The 18,324-nt window shown below is 63.0% G+C and overlaps 2 protein-coding genes across 4 annotated transcripts; both read left to right on the forward strand.

The window, feature by feature from the left end:
* Nucleotides 1-1,175: 1,175 nt before the first annotated feature.
* Nucleotides 1,176-3,624, forward strand: IER3 (immediate early response 3). Its single transcript, XM_074970712.1, has 2 exons — nucleotides 1,176-1,379; nucleotides 2,258-3,624. Exons 1-2 carry the CDS (start codon nucleotides 1,176-1,178, stop codon nucleotides 2,564-2,566), a joined length of 513 nt encoding a protein of 170 aa, XP_074826813.1. The 3' UTR covers nucleotides 2,567-3,624.
* Nucleotides 3,625-7,309: 3,685 nt separating this feature from the next.
* FLOT1 (flotillin 1) lies at nucleotides 7,310-16,803 on the forward strand. Of its 3 annotated transcripts, none has more exons than XM_074972134.1 (13): nucleotides 7,310-7,332; nucleotides 9,337-9,397; nucleotides 10,659-10,734; nucleotides 10,991-11,081; nucleotides 11,629-11,772; nucleotides 12,057-12,176; nucleotides 12,364-12,459; nucleotides 12,681-12,833; nucleotides 13,709-13,890; nucleotides 14,285-14,330; nucleotides 14,972-15,109; nucleotides 15,450-15,614; nucleotides 16,059-16,803. In XM_074972134.1, the coding sequence occupies exons 2-13, from the start codon at nucleotides 9,355-9,357 to the stop codon at nucleotides 16,077-16,079; spliced, it is 1,275 nt and encodes a 424-aa protein (XP_074828235.1). In that variant the 5' UTR covers nucleotides 7,310-7,332; nucleotides 9,337-9,354; the 3' UTR covers nucleotides 16,080-16,803. The 3 variants fall into 3 exon arrangements, with proteins under 3 accessions (XP_074828235.1, XP_074828234.1, XP_074828236.1); XM_074972133.1 differs by having other exon boundaries at nucleotides 16,157-16,803; XM_074972135.1 differs by lacking the exon at nucleotides 7,310-7,332 and adding an exon at nucleotides 8,007-8,095 and having other exon boundaries at nucleotides 16,157-16,803.
* Nucleotides 16,804-18,324: the final 1,521 nt, after the last annotated feature.

The following is an 18,324-nucleotide window of genomic DNA, read 5'->3' on the forward strand; positions in this document are numbered from 1 at the left end:
GTTTATTGCACAGCTGGAGGGGTGTATATACACTCTGTGTGTGTGTGTGTGTGTGTGTGTATTCTCTGTGTGTGTCTATTGCACAGCTGAAGGGATATATACATTGTGTGTGTGTGTTCTCTGTGTCTGTATTGCACAGCTGGGGGGGGTGTACTCTCTGTGTCTATTCCGTGTGTGTAACACTAAGAATACACACACACAGATATCTATTGCACAGCTGGGGGTGTATATACAGTGTGTGTGTGTGTGTATTCTTAGTGTGTGTCTATTGCACAGATGGGGGGTGTATATACACTGTGTTTGTGTGTGTGCTGCACAGCTGTGGAGTGTATACACAGTTTGTGTGTGTTGCACAGCTGGGGTGTGTGTATACACTGTGTGTGTGTTGCACAGGTGGGGGAATGTATACACAGTGTGTGTGTTTGTGTGTGTGTGTGTTGCACAGCTGGGGGTGTATACAGTCTGTGTCTGTGTTTGTGTGTTGCACAGCTGTGGTGTGTGTATACTGTGTGTGTGTGTTGCACAGCTGGGGGTGTATACACAGTGTGTGTGTTTGTGTGTGTGTGTGTGTGTTGCACAGCTGGGGGGTGATATACACTGTGTGTGTGTGTGTTTGTGTGTTGCACAGCTGGGGTGTGTATACACAGTGTGTGTGTGTGTTTGTGTGTGTGTGTGTTGCACAGCTGGGTTGTGTGTATACACTGTGTGTGTGTTGCACAGGTGGGGGAATGTATACACAGTGTGTGTGTGTGTGTTGCACAGCTGGGGGCGTATACCCAGTGTGTGTGTGTGTTTGTGTGTTGCACAGCTGGGGGTGTATACACTGTGTGTGTGTGTGTGTTTGTGTGTTGCACAACGGTGGGGTTGCACACCCTGTGTGTACTTGCAGATTTCCTGCATTCCTTATTTCTTGCCCTGCCCCCCTTGCCCCCCTCCCCCCCAGCCCCGCCCGCTACGTGTCATCCCCGCCCGGGCTCGGGGCAAGCACCGCGCGGCGGCCCGGGATTTCCCCGCGGTGATCGCAGGCTGAGCTGTCACCCCCGGGCTCAGCCAATGGGGCGCCAGGGGCGGGGCTCGCCCCATTCATAAAGCGGCGCCGGGCGGGGCGCGGGCAGTTGTTCATTCTGCGCCGCAGCCGAGGACTAGTTCTGAAAATCGCGCTGCGCCCCGGTCTCATGAACGCGCTGTACGGTGCCACGACCATGTGCTTAGCCTACGAGCCCCGGATGGCCGCCCTGCCCAGAGCCGAGCCCCCCCGCAGGGGCACCGGCCCCCAGTACTTCACCTTCGACCCCCTGCCCGCGGTGAGCCAGACCCCTGCCCGCAGGAATCCGGCCCGGGGCAGGAAACGACTGCGCAAAGTGCTCTACCCCCCCGTGGTGAGTCTGTGGGGGTGGGGTAGAAGCCGGGACGCTTGGGTTCTCTGGGGCGTGAGGGGGGAGTCAGGACTCCTGGGTTCTCTGCGATGTGGAGAGGGGTCTTTTGGGTTAAAGTGGGGGGAGGGGGATCTAGGAGTGAGGGCCCACCTTCTGATCCATCCCCCCCTCTGTGCCTCAGTTTCCCCCGCTGTAGAAGTAGGCTACTGATTGCTCTCTGGGTCAGTCCCTGCTGCTGGAGGGAGGGTGAGGGTGGTGTAGCCTCTCCCCAGTGGAGGGGGGGGATGTCTTGTAGCATGCTGGGGGAGAGTGGGGAGCTAAGACCTGTAGCCTGGCCCCCCTTGCTGTGGGCATACAGACAGTGCAGGATGAGTCACCCTGTTACACCTACTGCTGCATGTCCTGGACAGGAAGCCCCATGCACAGGTCTCTCTGCCCCAGAGATCCCTGGCTGATGGGGGTGCTGTGTGTGTCCCAGGCTCCCTGCTGTTCACAGCCAGGGGTGAGTCTCTTGCTAATCTGCCCCCAGCTGGGAGCAGTATGGGGCATATGACACACGGGGGGGATATCTAGATCATGCTCAGTGCAGTGGGGTTCAGGTTGCCTGCTCAGCTGCTGAGCCCGAATCTCAAGTTGGTTTGGTGGAATAGGGCATTGTGGGTAGAAGTAGAGAATTCTGGGTAACCAGGCTGTCCTCTTAGCCATGGTGGCCGGGTGTGGGGCCTTCTGGGTTGTGGGATTGGCCTGGGGCTGAGTGCCAGGGCATTCTGGGTAATCCATTGGGTACAGGGCACTTGGAGTAGGACTGGTGTGTTGTGGGTAATACATGGGTCCCCCTGCCAGCCAGGTCTCTAATGTCCTGTCTCCTTCCTCCTGACCAGGTGAAACGCTACTATCCGGCCAAAGAGCGCAGCCAGGCCAAGCGTCTGCTTTTCATCCTCCTCACCATCGTCTTCTACCAAGTCTATAATGCCGACGAAGACCTGGCCCTGGGGTCTGAGCAGGGGGTCCGTGACTGCTCTGCAGAGAGCGGGGGCTCCCGTGTGGAGACCCCCCTCTCGGAAATGCTCCCGACACCCCTGGAGGTCCCAGAGATGGCCAACGCTACCAGTTTGCACGGGGGCCATGCGGCTGTTGAATCCACCGTGGAAATCAGCCAATTCCTGGAGCAGAATCCAGCTGCTTTCTGAGATTCCCCACCCAGCGTTTCTCAGGCCAAGACACCTAAGGGGTCAACTGGGCTGGGCTCCAGCCACTAATGGGTTAACCCCGCCTGGTCTTCGGCCAGCTCTTTCTGCTGCTGTCTCTGAACGAAGCCAGTGAAGAATCTGGACGCCCGCTGGACGCTTGACGTCAACAGCAACGTGAAACCTCTCTGCAGCTGTGAGCAGGGAATTCCTGGCTCCAGCCATGACAGACATTGAGCGGCGGGGAGGGGTATTACTGACATAACTTAATATCTAATATTTATATTATTTATACATTTGTAATTTAAAGATTAGTGTGCTATTTAATGATCAAAGCTGGAACATGCTGGCGAGGAAAACGCTGCTTTAATCCAGGATGGAATAAAACCGTTAAATGTCCTCGTCCGTTTAAACAGGGACACGTATCTTGCTCTTGTTTCTCTACGGGGACTTTTAATTGATGTTTGTTAATGCCGTTACCCCGGGAGGAGAAACCCCACTCTAATTGGTAGCAAAGCAGCCGGAGGGATAGCTGGCTGCAAATTCCAGGGAGGTATAAAACTGGAAATGCTACTGGGCGGGGTAAAACGTTGATGGCCAAATGTGCTAGAATTCAATGCTACAGTTCTCCAGGCGGAGGCCGGGCTGAGTTGCTCTGTGGCAAAACAGCCTCTGACCCTTGGGTCTCCTATAAAGTAGCTACTTGATTGGGGCACAGAACGAAGGCAGTGCTGGCATATTGGGCGGAGGGAGAAGTTTTGAGCCCGAAAAATGATTCGGGTGCTTTAAACCAGGAGCAAACAGGGATTTTCCTGCCCCTGGGAGGAGGAGAGAAGTCAGAGGAAGAACAGCCCGCACTAAAGAGAGCGCGGACCCCTCCGCCCTTCCCTCTCGGACCCCCCCAGCTATGTTTACGCCTGGGGTGTCTGACCAGCAGGGTCCTGGTTGCTGTCTACGCTTACTGTGTAAGCTCCTGTGGATGCTTCGGAGGCCAAGACTCGCCCCGAACTGCCCAGACTTCAGGCTGATGTTTCCAAGGCATTTTTGCCCCAAACTCTTTCCCGGACGAGTCGTCCAACCTGTGTATGTTCTGTGAACAAAATAAACATGTTGACTCCTGCGAGTGTGTCTGATTTCTGGGGGATCCCACATCCTTTGGGGGAGGGGGTCGGCTTTAGGGGCTGGCTGGGCTGAAGGCGAAGCTCAGCTCCCCTGGAGGAGCGCGAGGGTGTCAGGGCACTGGAGGAAGGAGGAGATTGTGCTGGGAGGGGGCAAAGCTCAATTCAACTACAGGAGCATCCAAGGAGGGAGCAGGGGGTGGCCTTCACGTTCCAAGCCCCACCCACTTTCTGCATTACATCAGCTGGATACATTCTCATTGGCTGATGGTGGATCATGGGGGCGGGACCTTGGGAGAACTTTTCAGAGAGGCTAGTCCATTTTATAAGGGAGGGGTGCAGCCCCAGCCCTGGAAGGGAAGAGGGGTCCAGTGAATTAGAGCAGGGGGTGCTGGGAGTCAGGACACCTGGGTTCTCATCCTCAGCTGAATAGTAGGGTTATCTATTCTTCTCCCCGCAATCCCCAAGGCTTGTTACCTTTGACAGAGTAACAAGCCTTGTGGGTAGGGGGGGAAGTGGTTGACATGATCTATTTGATTTCAGTAAAGCTTTTGACACTCACATGACCACCTCATACACAAATTAGGGAAATGCAACCTTGATGAACGTGGGTGCAGAGCTGGTTGGAAAACAACTCCTCTCTGGGAGCGATCGGTGGTTCACAGTCAAGCTGGAAGGACATATCGAGTGGGGTCCCCCAGGGATCCGTTCTGGGCCTGGTTTTGTTTAATATCTTCCATCAATGATTTAGATAATGGCATAGAGAGTACACACAAAGTTTGGGGACACTACCAAGCTGGGAGGGGTTGCAAGTGCTTTGGAGGATAGGATGAAAATTCAAAATGATCCCGAGAAATGGTCTGAAGTAAATAGGATGAAATTCAATAAGGAGAAATGCAAAGCACCCACTTAGGAAGGAACAATCAGTTGCACACACACACAGAATGGGAAATGACGGCCGAGGAAGGAGAACTGCGGAAACGGATCTGGGGGTCAGAGTGGACCACAAGCTAAATATGAGTCAATAGTGTAACGCTGTTGCCAAATATATTAGCAGAAGTGTTGTAAACAGGAAATTAGAAGTAATTTTTCTGCTTTGCTCTGCACTGATTAGGCCTCAACTGGAGTATTGTGTCCAGTTCTGGGCACCACATTTCAAGAAAGAGCTGGACAAATTGGAGAGAGTCCAGAGAAGAATAACAACAACGATTAAAGGTCTAAGAAAACATGACCTAGGAGGGAAGACTGAAAAAATGGGGTTTGTTTAGTCTGGAGAAGAGAAGACTGAGGGGGGACATGAGAACAGTTTTCAAGTATGTAAAAAGTTGTAAAGAGGAAGGTGATAAATTGTTCTCCTTAACCTCTGAGGCTAGGACAAAAAGCAATGGGCTCAAATTGCAGAAAGGGCTGTTTAGGTTGGACATTAGGAAAAACTTCCTAACTGTCAGGGTGGTTAAACTCTGGAACAAATTGCCCAGGGAGGTTGTGGAATCTGTGTTGATGGAGATTTTTAAGAGCAGATCAGAGAAACACCTCTTAGGGACGGTCGAGATAATAGTTAGTCCTGCCTTGAGTGCAGGGGACTGGACTAGATAACCTCGCGAGGTCCCTTCCAGTCCAACCCTGCTATAACCCATATAACTACGGTTTACATATAATTCTCTGGAGGTTTTCATTCTTCCTGGGTTTTTAATCATTAACCGTGATTTGACATGATTTAAAAATCAATCAAATCACCAGTTTAATGATACTTCCTGGTGTCCCAGGACTCTAAGCTGTCCCAGCGTATCTCCGAGAGGGTCTGGGAATCAGGGACTCTGTCGCACTGGACTCGACAGGGGTGTGTGTGTATCTGCCAACCAGCCTTTCTCAGCCCCGTCCCGCCATCCTTAGCTCCAGCAAATCGCTCCCTCTTGAGGGATCCATAGATCCGGTCTGTCTAATCTAGGTATGTATCCACCCGCCCCCAGCGGGATTGTTATCCATCTCTTTCTCCTCTGGGGTATTTTTAGCACCAAGCTCCCAGACAGCGAGGGCCGGAGAGGCTGGGCGAGCCACGCCCGGCGCCCTTGGCCACACGGATAAGCCCAGGGGCAATGACTGATAAGGGGCTATTCCAGGCTCTCTGTGGGGGCAGAGGAACTGCGGGTTCCCGCCGGTACCTGTCTGGGCCACGAGGGGAGGGTTATATATAGCGAGCACCCACGTACAGATAGCGTGTGTGGCAACGGACACTCAGCCCAGGGTGGCCTCAGCAGGACGCCTGGGTTCTCTCCCCGGCTCTGGGAGGGGAGTGGGGTCTAGTGGTTAGAGCAGGGGTGGGGGCTGGGAGCCAGGACTCCTGGGTTCTCTCCCCGGCTCTGGGAGGGGAGTGGGGTCTAGTGGTTAGAGCAGAGGTGGGGGCTGGGAGCCAGGACTCCTGGGTTCTCTCCCCGGCTCTGGGAGGGGAGTGGGGTCTAGTGGTTAGAGCAGGGGGGCTGAGAGCCAAGTCTCCTGGGTTCTCTCCCTGGCTCTGGGGAGGGGCGGGGTGGGGTCTAGTGGTTAGACTGAGCAAGGGCGGCTCTGTGTGTGTTTTCATGGTCCAGCCTGGCTGGTGTGTGAGTCTGTGCACACATGCTGGGTCACACACACAACCCTCCGCTCTGCAGCTGAGAAAACACATGACGGAAAGCGCTGCCAGGGGCCCTGGGCTCAGGTTGAGGCCGGGAATTGCCCAAGCTCGTGGCTTCCGGGCTCTGCCTATCTGCACGGCTGCATTTCCTCATACCCCAGAGGTGAGAACCACACGCACTCGAAAGGAAGCGGCAGAGCCCACATCCACCCCCCACCTGGCACAGAGAGCCCAGGGCCTAAATAAAAAGAGCCACAGGGGGACAGAGGAGTGGAAATACCAGCACTAGAAATACACAACTCTTCCCCCACCCCTCACACACACACACACCCTGCCCCTAACACACTCACTAGGCCAAGTCTGACTTGGGGACAGGGAATGGGGTACAGGGCCTGTCCTCTCTAGGGGGCAGCAGCTCCCATCCGGCCCCAGGGCGGGGGCTGGCCGGCTCAAGGGGGCAGGGAATGGGGCATGGGGCCTGTCCCCGCCGGGGGGCAGTAGCTCTGATCATTCCAATGAGTCCGGCTCCCTCCCAGCTGAGAACCTCTGTGTGTAACGAGTTTGCTGGCTCTCTGCCCATGTTACCAGCGCCCCCTCCCCTGCCCCCCGCGCCCCCAGGCATTAACTGACCCCTGGCCAGCAGCCCCGGCAGAGTGGGTGGGGGTCGAACATGCCACCGACAGTGAGTGCCTCCTATCTGGCATCAGGGCAGGCATGAGAGGGGCTGGCTCGTGGGGGGGGGGGCACTCTCTGCCACTCATGGCATGTTCTGCCCCTATTCTGGGGGGGGGACACAGAGGCCTGGGGGGGCGTTATGGGCTGGGCACCCCCCCCACACACACTCTGAAAGGAGTCCATTTTCTCCCCCATGTTCACACGATGCCCCGCCCGCTCCGGCGCTGGACGATTGGCCACGCGCGCCACCTGGTGGCCACCCGGTGCCCTGCCGGCCCTGGGCGCTGCGTGGCAGGGAACAGGGGAGCCAGCCAGGGACTCCCATGCAGCCACCTCTGGGTGGGGACACGGCGGCCCGTTCGCAGGTGCCGCGCCCCCGAGTTTGGGACAGGAAGTGAGGCAGACGCCGCCCTGGGTCTTCCTGGAAGGGCAGGAGAAGGGGATGGGGGCTTCGGCCAACGCAGCAGGGTCGACTCACGAAATCCTGGTCCCCCCCAGCCCTGCCGGTGCCCCTCACTCCCGACCCGCAGCCCCCTGCTAGCCCAGCCCTGCCCCCCCCAGCTCTGCCGGTGCCCCTCACTCCCGACCCGCAGCCCCCTGCCAGCCTGGCTCTGCCCCTCCCAGCCCTGCCGGTGCCCCTCACTCCCGACCCGCAGCCCCCTGCCAGCCCGGCTCTGCCCCTCCCAGCCCTGCCGGTGCCCCTCACTCCCGACCCGCAGCCCCCTGCTAGCCCAGCCCTGCCCCCCCAGCTCTGCCGGTGCCCCTCACTCCCGACCCACAGCCCCCTGCCAGCCTGGCTCCGCCCCCCCCAGCTCTGCCGGTGCCCCTCACTCCCGACCCGCAGCCCCCTGCCAGCCCGGCTCTGCCCCCCCCAGCCCTGCCGGTGCCCCTCACTCCCGACCCGCAGCCCCCTGCCAGCCCGGCTCTGGCCCCCCCCCCGCGGCTGCATGGATCTGGGGGGCTGGCAGGGGGGTCCCAGGGAAGCTGCTGCCCCGCCCGCGGCCAGCAGGTGGCAGCACCGCCCGGGCGCTGGGGAAACCGCGGGGGCTGACGGGATCGTGGCGGTCCCAGGAGGGTGGGGCGGGTCTGCAGCAGGGCGGACGGGGGGTGGCCGGAGCCAGAGACCCGGTCAGCAAAGGGGGGTCGGGGGGAGCCCGGGCGGAGAGGGGGGTCGGGGGGGGGGCTGCACGGGCCGAGAAGGGGGGTCGGGGGGGAGCCCGGGCGGAGAGGGGGGTCGGGGGGGGCTGCACGGGTGGGGGGGAGCCCGGGCCGAGAAGGGGGGTCGGGGGGGGGAGCCCGGGCCGAGAAGGGGGTCGGGAGGGCTGCACGGGCCGAGAAGGGGGGTCGGGGGGGGGAGCCCGGGCGGAGAAGGGGGTCGGGGGGGGAGCCCGGGCGGAGAAGGGGGTCGGGGGGGGCTGCACGGGTGGGGGGAGCCCGGGCCGAGAAGGGGGGTCGGGGGGGGAGCCCGGGCCGAGAGGGGGGTCGGGGGGGAGTCCGGGCGGAGAAGGGGGTCGGGGGGGGCTGCACGGGCCGAGAGGGGGGTCGGGGGGGGGCTGTACGGGCCGACAGGGGGGTCGGGGGGGGAGCCCGGGCGGAGAAGGGGGTCGGGGGGGGAGCCCGGGCGGAGAGGGGGGTCGGGGGGGCTGCACGGGCCGAGAAGGGGGGTCGGGGGGGAGCCCGGGCGGAGAAGGGGGTCGGGGGGGGCTGCACGGGCCGAGAGGGGGGTCGGGGGGGGCTGTACGGGCCGACAGGGGGGTCGGGGGGAGCCCGGGCGAAGAAGGGGGTCGGGGGGGGGGCTGCACGGGCCGAGAAGGGGGTGGGGGGTGCAATGGCTGCAGAGTGTGGACAGGGTTCATGGGTGGCGATGGGGTGTGTCTGGGTGGGGCCAGGGGTGCCGGCTGCCAATGCAGGGGTTGTTTGGGGGGCAGGATGAAGTGGGGCTCCTGGCCGGGGATCAGGAAGCCCAAGGGCGGGCTGCAGGGGGCTTATGGGCAGCGGGGAGCACGGGCTGAGGTTGGGGTGCAGGGGCTGCATCGGTTATGAGTGGGGGGAACCAGCAGCGGCTCTGGGGGGCTCAGGTGGCAGGCGGGTGGGGAGCTCCCTGGGGCTCAGCTGGAGTCTGGCCAGGGGCGGGTCTGTAATTATCAGCCATCAGCTGCAGGGAGAGGGAAAATAGCCAGGACTCCTGGGTTCCCTCCCTGGCTCTGGGAGGGGGGTGGGGTCTAGTGATTAGAGCCGGGGGCTGGGAGCCAGGACTCCTGGGTTCTTTCCCTGGCTCTGGGAGGGGGGTGGGGGGGGTCTAGTGATTAGAGCGGGGGGCTGGGAGCCAGGACTCCTGGGTTCGATTGAGTTGCTCTCATCTTTTTCAGGATTCCTTTGGCATCAGGATGTTCTTCACTTGCGGCCCCAATGAGGCCATGGTGGTCTCGGGTGAGTGGCCCCCCCCACTGGTCTCACATGGGCAGAGATGCTCCCAGGGTGGGAGCCTGATGCCATCCCCTCCCCCTCCAGGGACCCCTAACACCCCAGGCCGACCCCCTCACTGCTGGGGTGGCCCGGCTGAGACCTGGGCCTAATGCCACGAGCTCGTTAGGGGCCTGCTCCCCAGGAGAAACCCGGACCAGGGACTGGAGTTGGAGACCCCACCCCAGCACAGTGGGAGAGCTCCCCACATGCAGCCCCCCACTGATGGGACTCACCTGTCCCACAGGGGAAAGGCCTTGTGCCCCGTCCCCCGCCCCCATGAGCCAGCCTGAAATACCCAGCAGTGAAGAGATGGGATCTGAGCCAGAGTGACATCACCTGCTCCCAGGGGATGGGGCGCGGGGCTAATCTGATGGTTAACGAATGCATCGCTAATGACCACTGGGGAGCAGCAAGGAGCAAGGTGGGGGCGGGGGATGAGCAGGGGGCGCTGGGCTGCAGGGAGCAGGGTGGGGGGCTCAGCAGGGGGCACAGGGAGCAGGGTGGGGGGCTCAGCAGTGGGTGCTGGGGAGCGGGGTGGGGGGCTTAGCAGGGGGTGCGGGGGGCGGGGCAGGGGGCTCAGCAGGGGCCCTGAGGGGCGGGGCGGGGGGCTCAGCAGGGGGCGCTGGGCTGCGGGGAGCAGGGCGGGGACTCAGCAGGGGGTGTGGGGAGCGGGGCGGGGGGCTCAGCAGGGGGCACTGGGCTGCGGGGGTGGAGTGGGGGGCTCAGCAGGAGGTGCGGGGAGCGGCACGGGGGGCTCAGCAGGGGGTGCTGGGGAGTGGGAGGCGGGGCGGGGGCTCAGCAGGGGGCGCTGGACTGCTGGGGGGCAGAGTGGGGGGCTCAGCAGGGGGAGCGGGGTGGGGGGCTCAGCAGAGGGCACCAAGCTGTGGGAGCAGGGTGGGGGCTTGGCCGGGGCAGCTGTGCTCTGCTACAATTTTACCGGCAAGACTTAAAATCAGTCTGTCACTCTGAAGTCGTGTGGCAACCCCGGTGTCCCAGCTGAGCTCACTTCCTGCCTCCTTAAAATTTCCCCGGTGGTTTCAAATTGCACAGGATTCACGGCATGTTCCCCAGCCGCCCACCCCAGAGCCGGCTGCATCTCAAGAGCGGGCCAGCCCGTCCCGTGCCGCGTGGCTGTTCCACGCGGCAGTTCCCCGGCTGTCCCACCCCAGAGGTGGCTGCATATCCGTGCCCAGCGGCGGCTAACGCTCTCCTCCCCTCCCCCTAGGCTTCTGCCGCAGCCCCCCAGTGATGGTGGCGGGGGGCCGGGTCTTCGTCCTCCCCTGCATCCAGCAGATCCAGAGGTGAGTCCCCGAAGCCTCCCCTCCACAGGGAGGCCTAGGTCAGGGCGCCCTGGCTCGTCCCTGTGCTCCCCAAGTCTGTAGGGGACCCCCTGTCACCCCGCTGGGGCAGGGGACAGGGGAGGGGTCAGAGCTGGGGCAGGAAGGGATCAGTGTGTGGGGGTGGGGATACTGGGCTGGTTGGGTCCATGGGCGGGGGGGTATTGGCAAAGGGCGTGGGGGGTGTCCCCTCTCCCTGACCCCCCCGCTCTCCCCGCAGGATCTCCTTGAACACGCTGACCCTGAACGTGAAGAGCGAGAAGGTTTATACCCGGCACGGGGTCCCCATCTCCGTCACCGGCATCGCCCAGGTAACCGGCGCCCCCTGACTCCGAGGTCGCCGCGGAAACCCCAGGGAGGAGGGAACAGCGTCCGGATCACCTAGGAAACCAGCCAGCTACCCTGGTCTCCCCAGTGGTACCTGCCACTTCCACCACTCACCCCTGTATTTCCCCAGTGGTACCTGCCCAGCCTGGCTCATCCCCCCATGTCTCCTAATGGTACCTGCCCAGTCTGGCTCATCCCCCTATTTCTCCCAATGGTACCTGCCCAGCTTGGCTCCCCCCCCCCCCCGCCCATGCTACTTGCCCAACCTGACTTATTACCCTCCCCCCCCCCCCATTTCCCCATTGGTACCTGCCCAATGATGCCCTGGGACCACAGGGCCCTTGACCACCATGGATACGGTCTCTGGGCAACGGTTGTCTGGGTGCAAGCAATAGCCTCTTCTCTTAAAGGGGAAGGCGCCCCACCCCCGGAGCATTCCTGCGGTTCGCAGGGAGGGGGGGGCTCCATTCCTGGGGTTCGCGGGGGCCGGGGGCTCCATCCCTCCCTCCTCTTGTCCCCTCGCTCCGGCAGGTGAAGATCCAGGGCCAGAACAAGGAGATGCTGGCGGCCGCCTGCCAGATGTTCCTCGGCAAGTCGGAGAGCGAGATCACCCACATCGCGCTGGAGACGCTGGAGGGGCATCAGCGGGCCATCATGGCCCACATGACTGTGGAGGTGAGGGGCCGGCGGCTGGGGGGTGGGGGGCAGCCCCCTGCTGGGCGGTCAGACCTGCTCCCCACCCCTGTGTGTGTCAGCGCCCGCTGCTGGGGAATCAGATCGGCCCCCCCTGTGTGTGTCAGCACCCCCTGCTGGGGGTCAGATCTGCCCCTGTGTGTGTGTGTGTGTGTGTGTGAGAGCGCCCCCTGCTGTGGGAATCAGACCCGCCCCCCTACCCCCCATGTGTATGTCCCAGCAACACCCCCGCCCCGACTCACCCCTTGTCTCCCCGCCCCGGGCAGGAAATCTACAAGGATCGGAAGAAGTTCTCGGAGCAGGTTTTCAAAGTAGCCTCCTCAGACCTGGTCAACATGGGTATCAGCGTGGTGAGCTACACGCTCAAGGACATTCACGACGACCAGGTAAGGGAGAACGGCGCCCCCTCCAGGAGAAAGGCCCCGGAGCCAGCCAGCCCCCCGCCCTGCCCCAGGGCGGATGGGAGCCGGCGCCCCCTAGAGGGGAATGGCCTCCAGCCAGGCTGCGGGGCAGGACTGAGGTGTCTGTCTCTGCTCCGTTCTCCCCCCTTCCCTGCCCCCGATGTTGCCCCAGGATTATCTGCACTCGCTGGGGAAAGCCAGGACCGCACAGGTGCAGAAAGACGCCCGGATGGGGGAAGCCGAGGCCAAGAGAGATGCCGGCATCAAGGTGAGCGCTGGGTGCATGGGTCTGATCCAGGGGTGGGGGATTCCAGGCTGATTGGGTCCGATCTAGGGGTGGGGGGCACGAGCTGGCCAGCCCGCGGCTGCGACCCAGGGGTGGGGGGCACGGGCCAGCCAGCCTGTGGGTCAGACAGGGCAGGGGATACCAGCCGGCCCGTGGCTCTGATAGGAGGCGGGTTACTATGGGTTTGACCCCCGCACCTGCAGGAGGCCGAGGCGAAGCAGGAGAAGCTCTCTGCCCAGTACTTGAGTGAGATCGAGATGGCCAAGGCACAGCGGGACTACGAGCTGAAGAAAGCCACCTACGACATCGAGGTGAACACCCGCAAGGCCGAGTCCGACCTGGCCTATCAGCTGCAGGTGAGACGCCCCTGGGGACGGGGGTAGGGGGATCCGGGCCCCCCCCCGATACCAGCCCACGGCCCAGGTGTCTGGGCACCATGGGACACCGTAGCCCGGCAGGGCAAGCACCTTGTTGTGATGGCCAACCCACCGCTGTTGACCTTTGACCCCTGCAACTTGACTCTGGACAGCCTGGTGGGTTGACCCTCTTGGCCTCCTTTCCTGCCCGATGACTCCACCCTCTGCTCTTGGCGTCCCCCCTAGGGGGGGCTGCAGGCCGGGATGGGACCGAGGCATCTCTGGCCTCACACGTCTTCGCCGCCCAGCGGCGTCAACCACGACCCGTCCAATGGCACCGGTTCTGGACCTGTGACCCCTTTGTCCAGGCTGACCCCTCCCCCACCTCGCTGATGTCAGCTGTTGACCCTTGACACCCCCCGCCCCCATGGCCAAGTTGACCTCGTCCCTACCTCTGCGTGGTGTTGACTTTTGATCCGTTATTGGGGTCAGTTCTTGACTTATCAACCCCCCAGTGTTGACCACAGACTGCCCCCAACATTGACCTTTGACCCGCCTCAGTGGGGTCTGCCCTTGACACCCCACACCCCATGGTGGTGTCCCTCGATCCCTCAGTGTTGCCGGGTCTTGACCATTCACCCCTTGAATCCTCTCAACGGGGGTCAAATCTTGACCTACGAATGCCAGCGGGGTTGACCCATGACCCCCTCGACATTGACCTCTGACCTCCCTGGGGGCATCGGTTTGGCATGAACCCCGGGTGTCCGAGGTGGCGATGCCCATCAGCGCAGCCGACGTTTGACCCCTCGCCCCGTGGTGTCAGCTCCTGCTGACCGCCCCCCCCCGGTGGTGACCCCGGACCCCTCCCCGTGCAGGTGGCCAAGACCAAGCAGAAGATTGAGGAGCAGAAGATGCAGGTGCTGGTGGTGGAGCGGACCCAGCAGATCCAGCTGCAGGAGCAGGAAATCATCCGCAAGGAGCACGAGCTGGAGGCCATGGTCAAGAAGCCGGCCGAGGCCGAGCGCTACCGGCTGGAGAAGCTGGCAGAGGCCCAGAGGTAGCGGGGCGCCCTCCCAGCTCCCCTCTCCCCACGCCGCCCTCCAGCCACCCCTGAGACCCAGCTGGGCCGAGCGCCTCTGGCCTGGGCACCGCCCCGTGATCCCTTCCTAGCCAGGGCCGCAGCTGCGCCCCGTCCCCCATCCGCCCTGGGGCTCCCTGCCACGGTACCCAGCCTCTAATCCCCCCACCCCATCCAGTGCCCCACACAACAAGCCTCATCCACCGCTCCTTCCCCTGAGCGCCCTGCTCACCCCTCGGCACCCTTCTTACCGGCTCCCTGCCCCCAACACCCCTGCTGCAAGCTCCCCACCTCTCCGTCCTGCATTCCCCCCCCACCCCCCCACCGCCGTGCCGGAGTCACTGATGTTTCCCCTCCCTTCTCCCCTCCCCAGGTGCCAGCTCATCATGCAGGCGGAGGCTGAAGCAGAGTCCCTGAAGGTGAGTCTGCCGCTCACCCCTCCCAGCCTTGCGATGGGGATGGGACCCAGGCGTCCGGGACGGCAGCGCGGGGCTCTCACCCCTAGGGGGGCTGCAGGCCGGGATGGGTCCCAGGCGTCTGGGACGGCAGCGCGGGGCTCTCACCCCTGGGGGGGCTGCAGGCCGGGATGGGACCCAGGCGTCCAGGACGGCAGCGCGGGGCTCTCACCCCTAGGGGGGGCTGCAGGCCATGATGGATCCCAGGTGTCCGGGACAGCAGCGCGGGGCTCTCACCCCTAAGGGGGGCTGGAGGCCGAGATGGGACCCAGGCATCCGGGCCGGCAGCATGGGGCTCTCTCCCCTAGGGGGACTGGAGGCCGGGATGGGACCCAGGTGTCCGGGACGGCAGCGCGGGGCTGTCACCCCTAGGGGGGCTGGAGGCCAGGATGGGACCCAGGCGTCTGGGATGACAGCGTGGGGCTCTCACCCCTAGGGGGGCTGGAGGCCGGGATGGGACCGAGGCGTGCAGGCCGGCAGCGCGGGGCTCTCACCCCTGGGGGGGCTGGAGGCCGGGATGGGACCCAGGCGTCCGGGCCGACAGTGGTGGGCAGGGGTGCTATCCGCCCCCAGCGCTGACCACGCCCCCCACCCCCCCCCCGCAGGTGAAGGGGGAGGCGCAGGCCTTCGCCATTGAGGCCAAGGCGCGGGCGGACGCCGAGCAGATGTCCAAGAAGGCAGAGGCGTTCCAGCAGTACCAGGACGCCGCCATGGTCGACATGCTGCTGGAGAAGCTGCCCCAGGTGAGGCCTGGCCGGGGGGAGGGCCGGATCGGCTCCTTGGGAGACCCTACAATAACAAAGCAGCCTAGCCCAAGCCCTCCCGAGAGTCCCTGTGAAAACAACATCCCCCCCACACCCACCCAGCCCTTACGGAAAGCCTTAGCAACGTGGCTCACCACCAGCGTTTAAGGTAGACCCTACAATCACAAGCCCCAGCCCGCTTGGCCCACAACTCTACAATAACAAATCCGTGAGCACAGCCCCAGCCCATATGGGGGGCCCTGCGATGATAACCCAGCTGAGCCCCCAGCACTTGAGGGAGACCCTACAATAACGGAGCGGCGTGGCGCCCCTCCCGCAGGTGGCGGAGGAGATCAGCAAGCCGCTGAGCGCAGTGAAGAAGATCACCATGGTGTCGAGCGGCAGCCAGGGCGTGGGCGCTGCCAAGATGACGGGGGAGGTGCTGGACATCATGAGCAAACTCCCCGACACTGTGGAGAAACTCACCGGCATCAGCATCTCCCAGGTACCGGCGCCAGGACGCCTGGGTTCTTTCCCAGGGGAGGGGAGTGGGGGCTGGTGGTTAGAGCGGGGTCGAGGCTGGGAGCCAGGACTCCTGTGTTCTCTCCCTGGCTCTGGGAGGGGAGTGGGGTCTGGGGAGGGGCTGGGAGCCAGGACTCCTCGGTTCTCTCCCCGGAGGGGAGTGGGGTCTGGGGGTTAGAGCAGGGTGGGGCTGGGAGCTAGGACTCCTGGGTTCTCTCCCCGGCTCTGGGAGGGGAGTGGGGTCTGGGGGTTAGAGCAGGGTGGGGCTGGGAGCCAGGACTCCTGGGTTCTAGGGGAAGGGAGGGGAGGGCTGGGAGCTAGGACTCCTGGATTCTATCCCCAGCTCTGGGAGGGGAGTGGGGTCTGGGGAGGGGCTGGGAGCCAGGACTCCTGGGTTCTCTCCCTGACTCCCTTCCCCCATTGCTAGGGGGTCCAGAGGCGTCCGTGACTCTGTTCTGCGATCAGGGTTCCTGGGAGCGACGTGCTGACCCTGCTCCCCCTGTTGGTTTTGCCTCCTGCCCACAGATGAGTCAGAAGAAGCCGGGGCGAATGTCCTAGTTGCTGGAAGTCAGGGGGGGCTCTACCCTGAGCTGCGCATGTCCCTGAGCCCCCGCCCTTCTCCTTGCTGTGTCTGCATCTCGGGCCCCCACTCACGCTGGCTGCCCCCCTGAGGGGGCTCTGTGCGGGGCGCCAGCCACCAAGCCCCGTGGGTCAGTGCCATCTCCCGTGTACCCTCGCCAGCCCCCCAACCTCTCCCCCTCCCAGAAGACCTGGGGGGGCGTTTGCTCCTCACACCACCCTAACCTCGCCTGGGCCTTGTATTCCTGGGGGATCAGCCCCCCAGCCGTCTTCTCTTCACATCCAAGATCATCCTGAGGGAGAAGCTCCGTCCCCTCCAGCTCTGGAATGGCGGGTGCCGTGGCTTTATTGTCATTCGGGGGGTGCCACTTTCCAGTCTGATTTCTCAAGCCCCACAGAGTGAGAAACAACCCCTTTACACTACAGGAAAGCTCGGGATTTCCTCTTTTCAATGCCACCAACCTCTTATTTCTACTCCTAATGCGGCCTGAGATATCTCCCCTTAAAGCCCCATTGTTTTCAGAAGCCTCTGGCTTCCTTTTCCCTTGCACCAGCCCGGATTTAGCGGCTCCTCTCTCTTGAGTGGCCAAACCCCCAAGTAAAAGGCCGATACCGGCCGAAAGCCAACAGCCCCGGCTTCGGAACCACACCCACCGCACGGGTCTGCCTGCTGAAGCCGGGTGGGAGAAGCGAGGCAAGAAGGTAATCGGACGGATGGCAAAGGGCAGAGCATTCGTTTGGCATCGGGCTGGAGCTGTGGGGTGTGGTATTTCACGGCCGCCCGGGGCTGTAAACGCGCGAGATGCTCTTCCGTAGCACCAGTCCCGGCCGTGGGTCAGGAAGAGACGGGAGCGAACCCCTTTTTGGGGGAGGGATGGGGCAGAGCACCCAGGATCCAGTCGTCCCAGTGCCTCTGGATGTGGGGTGCAGGTGGGGGGATCTCATCACCACTACGGGGCGCAGGATGGAATGGAGCGGTTCTTTCCCCGGGGGCGGGGGGGGGGATTTCAAGCCCCTGCCCCCTTTCGCCTCTCCAACTGGTTTTTCACTCACTCTGTGTGACCAAAGTAAACTCTTCTGCCCCCCCCCGCCCCCCCGAGGGGAAAGTCCCCATTCCCCATCCCCTTGAGCCAGCTGGCAACCTGCAGAGGGGAAGGGCCCTGTGTCCTTTTCATTGACCCCGTCAGTCCCCTGCCCTGGGGCTGGTGCCCCCTTGAGGGGAAAAGCCCCATATGTGTACACAGCCCCCAGCTGCTATACCCCCCTCCACCACTAGGGGTTCCCCCTCCCTCATGTTTCCCCCTCCTGCAATGTGCCCCCCACCCCCACCCCCGAACATTCCCAGGGTTCAGGGCTGAAGGGGGCCTAATCCCTCCTTGCCCTGCCCTGGGGCTGGTGCCCCCTTGAGGGGAAAAGCCCCCTGTCTGTACACAGCCCCCACCCAATCCCTCCTTGCTCTGTCCTGGGGCTGTGCCGGGGTGGGGGTCCCAGAACCTGGGCCACGGCCCGTGCTCCCCCCTCCGACCCTCTGTGTGTGCTGGTGCCCCGAATGTGTGGGGCGCATGAAGGTGCCTTCTCTGCCCCCCAGTGTAAGTGAGCCTGTGTATATGTCGCTGATACCTGTCCCCCCAGCCCATTAAACGTCCTGGCGTGTGAATGGCCCCGTCTCCTGGTGCCTCATTCTCTTGGGGTGGGGGGGTCCGGGGTGGGGACAGAGAGCTGGAGCGTCAATGGGGCAAGGGAGCTGGGGCAAAGCACAGCGCCCCCTGCCAGGGGGGAGCACCCCCCCAGCGCTGCACTGGGGCATTAGGGCCAGCACTGATGGGGGGGGGGCCTTCCTGAGCCCCTTCCCCCCCCCCAGCACCCTGCCCCAACTCCACAAGCAGTCACTGGTGCCTGGGTGAAAGCCGGTTGTGGGTTATCCAGATCAACATCCCCACCTCCCCCCCCCTGCAGCTCAGGGGAGGGGGGGCAGTGTGGTCTGCCAGGAGGGGGCATAATCCAGCTGCTGTTTAAGCTCAAAGAAACCTGGCTGAATTAATTGGGGGGGGGGGGGTGGCGATGGGGAACGTCTGCCCCAGCCTCCCCCCGCACTCCCGCCCTGCAGCCCCGGG

Source organism: Natator depressus, chromosome 14 (genome assembly GCF_965152275.1).
Source record: "Natator depressus isolate rNatDep1 chromosome 14, rNatDep2.hap1, whole genome shotgun sequence".
Lineage (NCBI taxonomy): Eukaryota > Metazoa > Chordata > Testudines > Cheloniidae > Natator > Natator depressus.

Bases quoted from the DNA above. Each gene is read 5' to 3' on its own strand.
- IER3 (XM_074970712.1), top strand. From the start codon at position 1,176: ATGAACGCGCTGTACGGTGCCACGACCATGTGCTTAGCCTACGAGCCC. The intron at 1,380-2,257 runs GTGAGTCTGTGG...CCTCCTGACCAG, and splicing joins AAGTGCTCTACCCCCCCGTG to GTGAAACGCTACTATCCGGC.
- FLOT1 (XM_074972133.1), top strand. From the start codon at position 9,355: ATGTTCTTCACTTGCGGCCCCAATGAGGCCATGGTGGTCTCGG. The intron at 12,834-13,708 runs GTGAGACGCCCC...CTCCCCGTGCAG, and splicing joins ACCTGGCCTATCAGCTGCAG to GTGGCCAAGACCAAGCAGAA. The intron at 15,110-15,449 runs GTGAGGCCTGGC...CCCCTCCCGCAG, and splicing joins TGCTGGAGAAGCTGCCCCAG to GTGGCGGAGGAGATCAGCAA.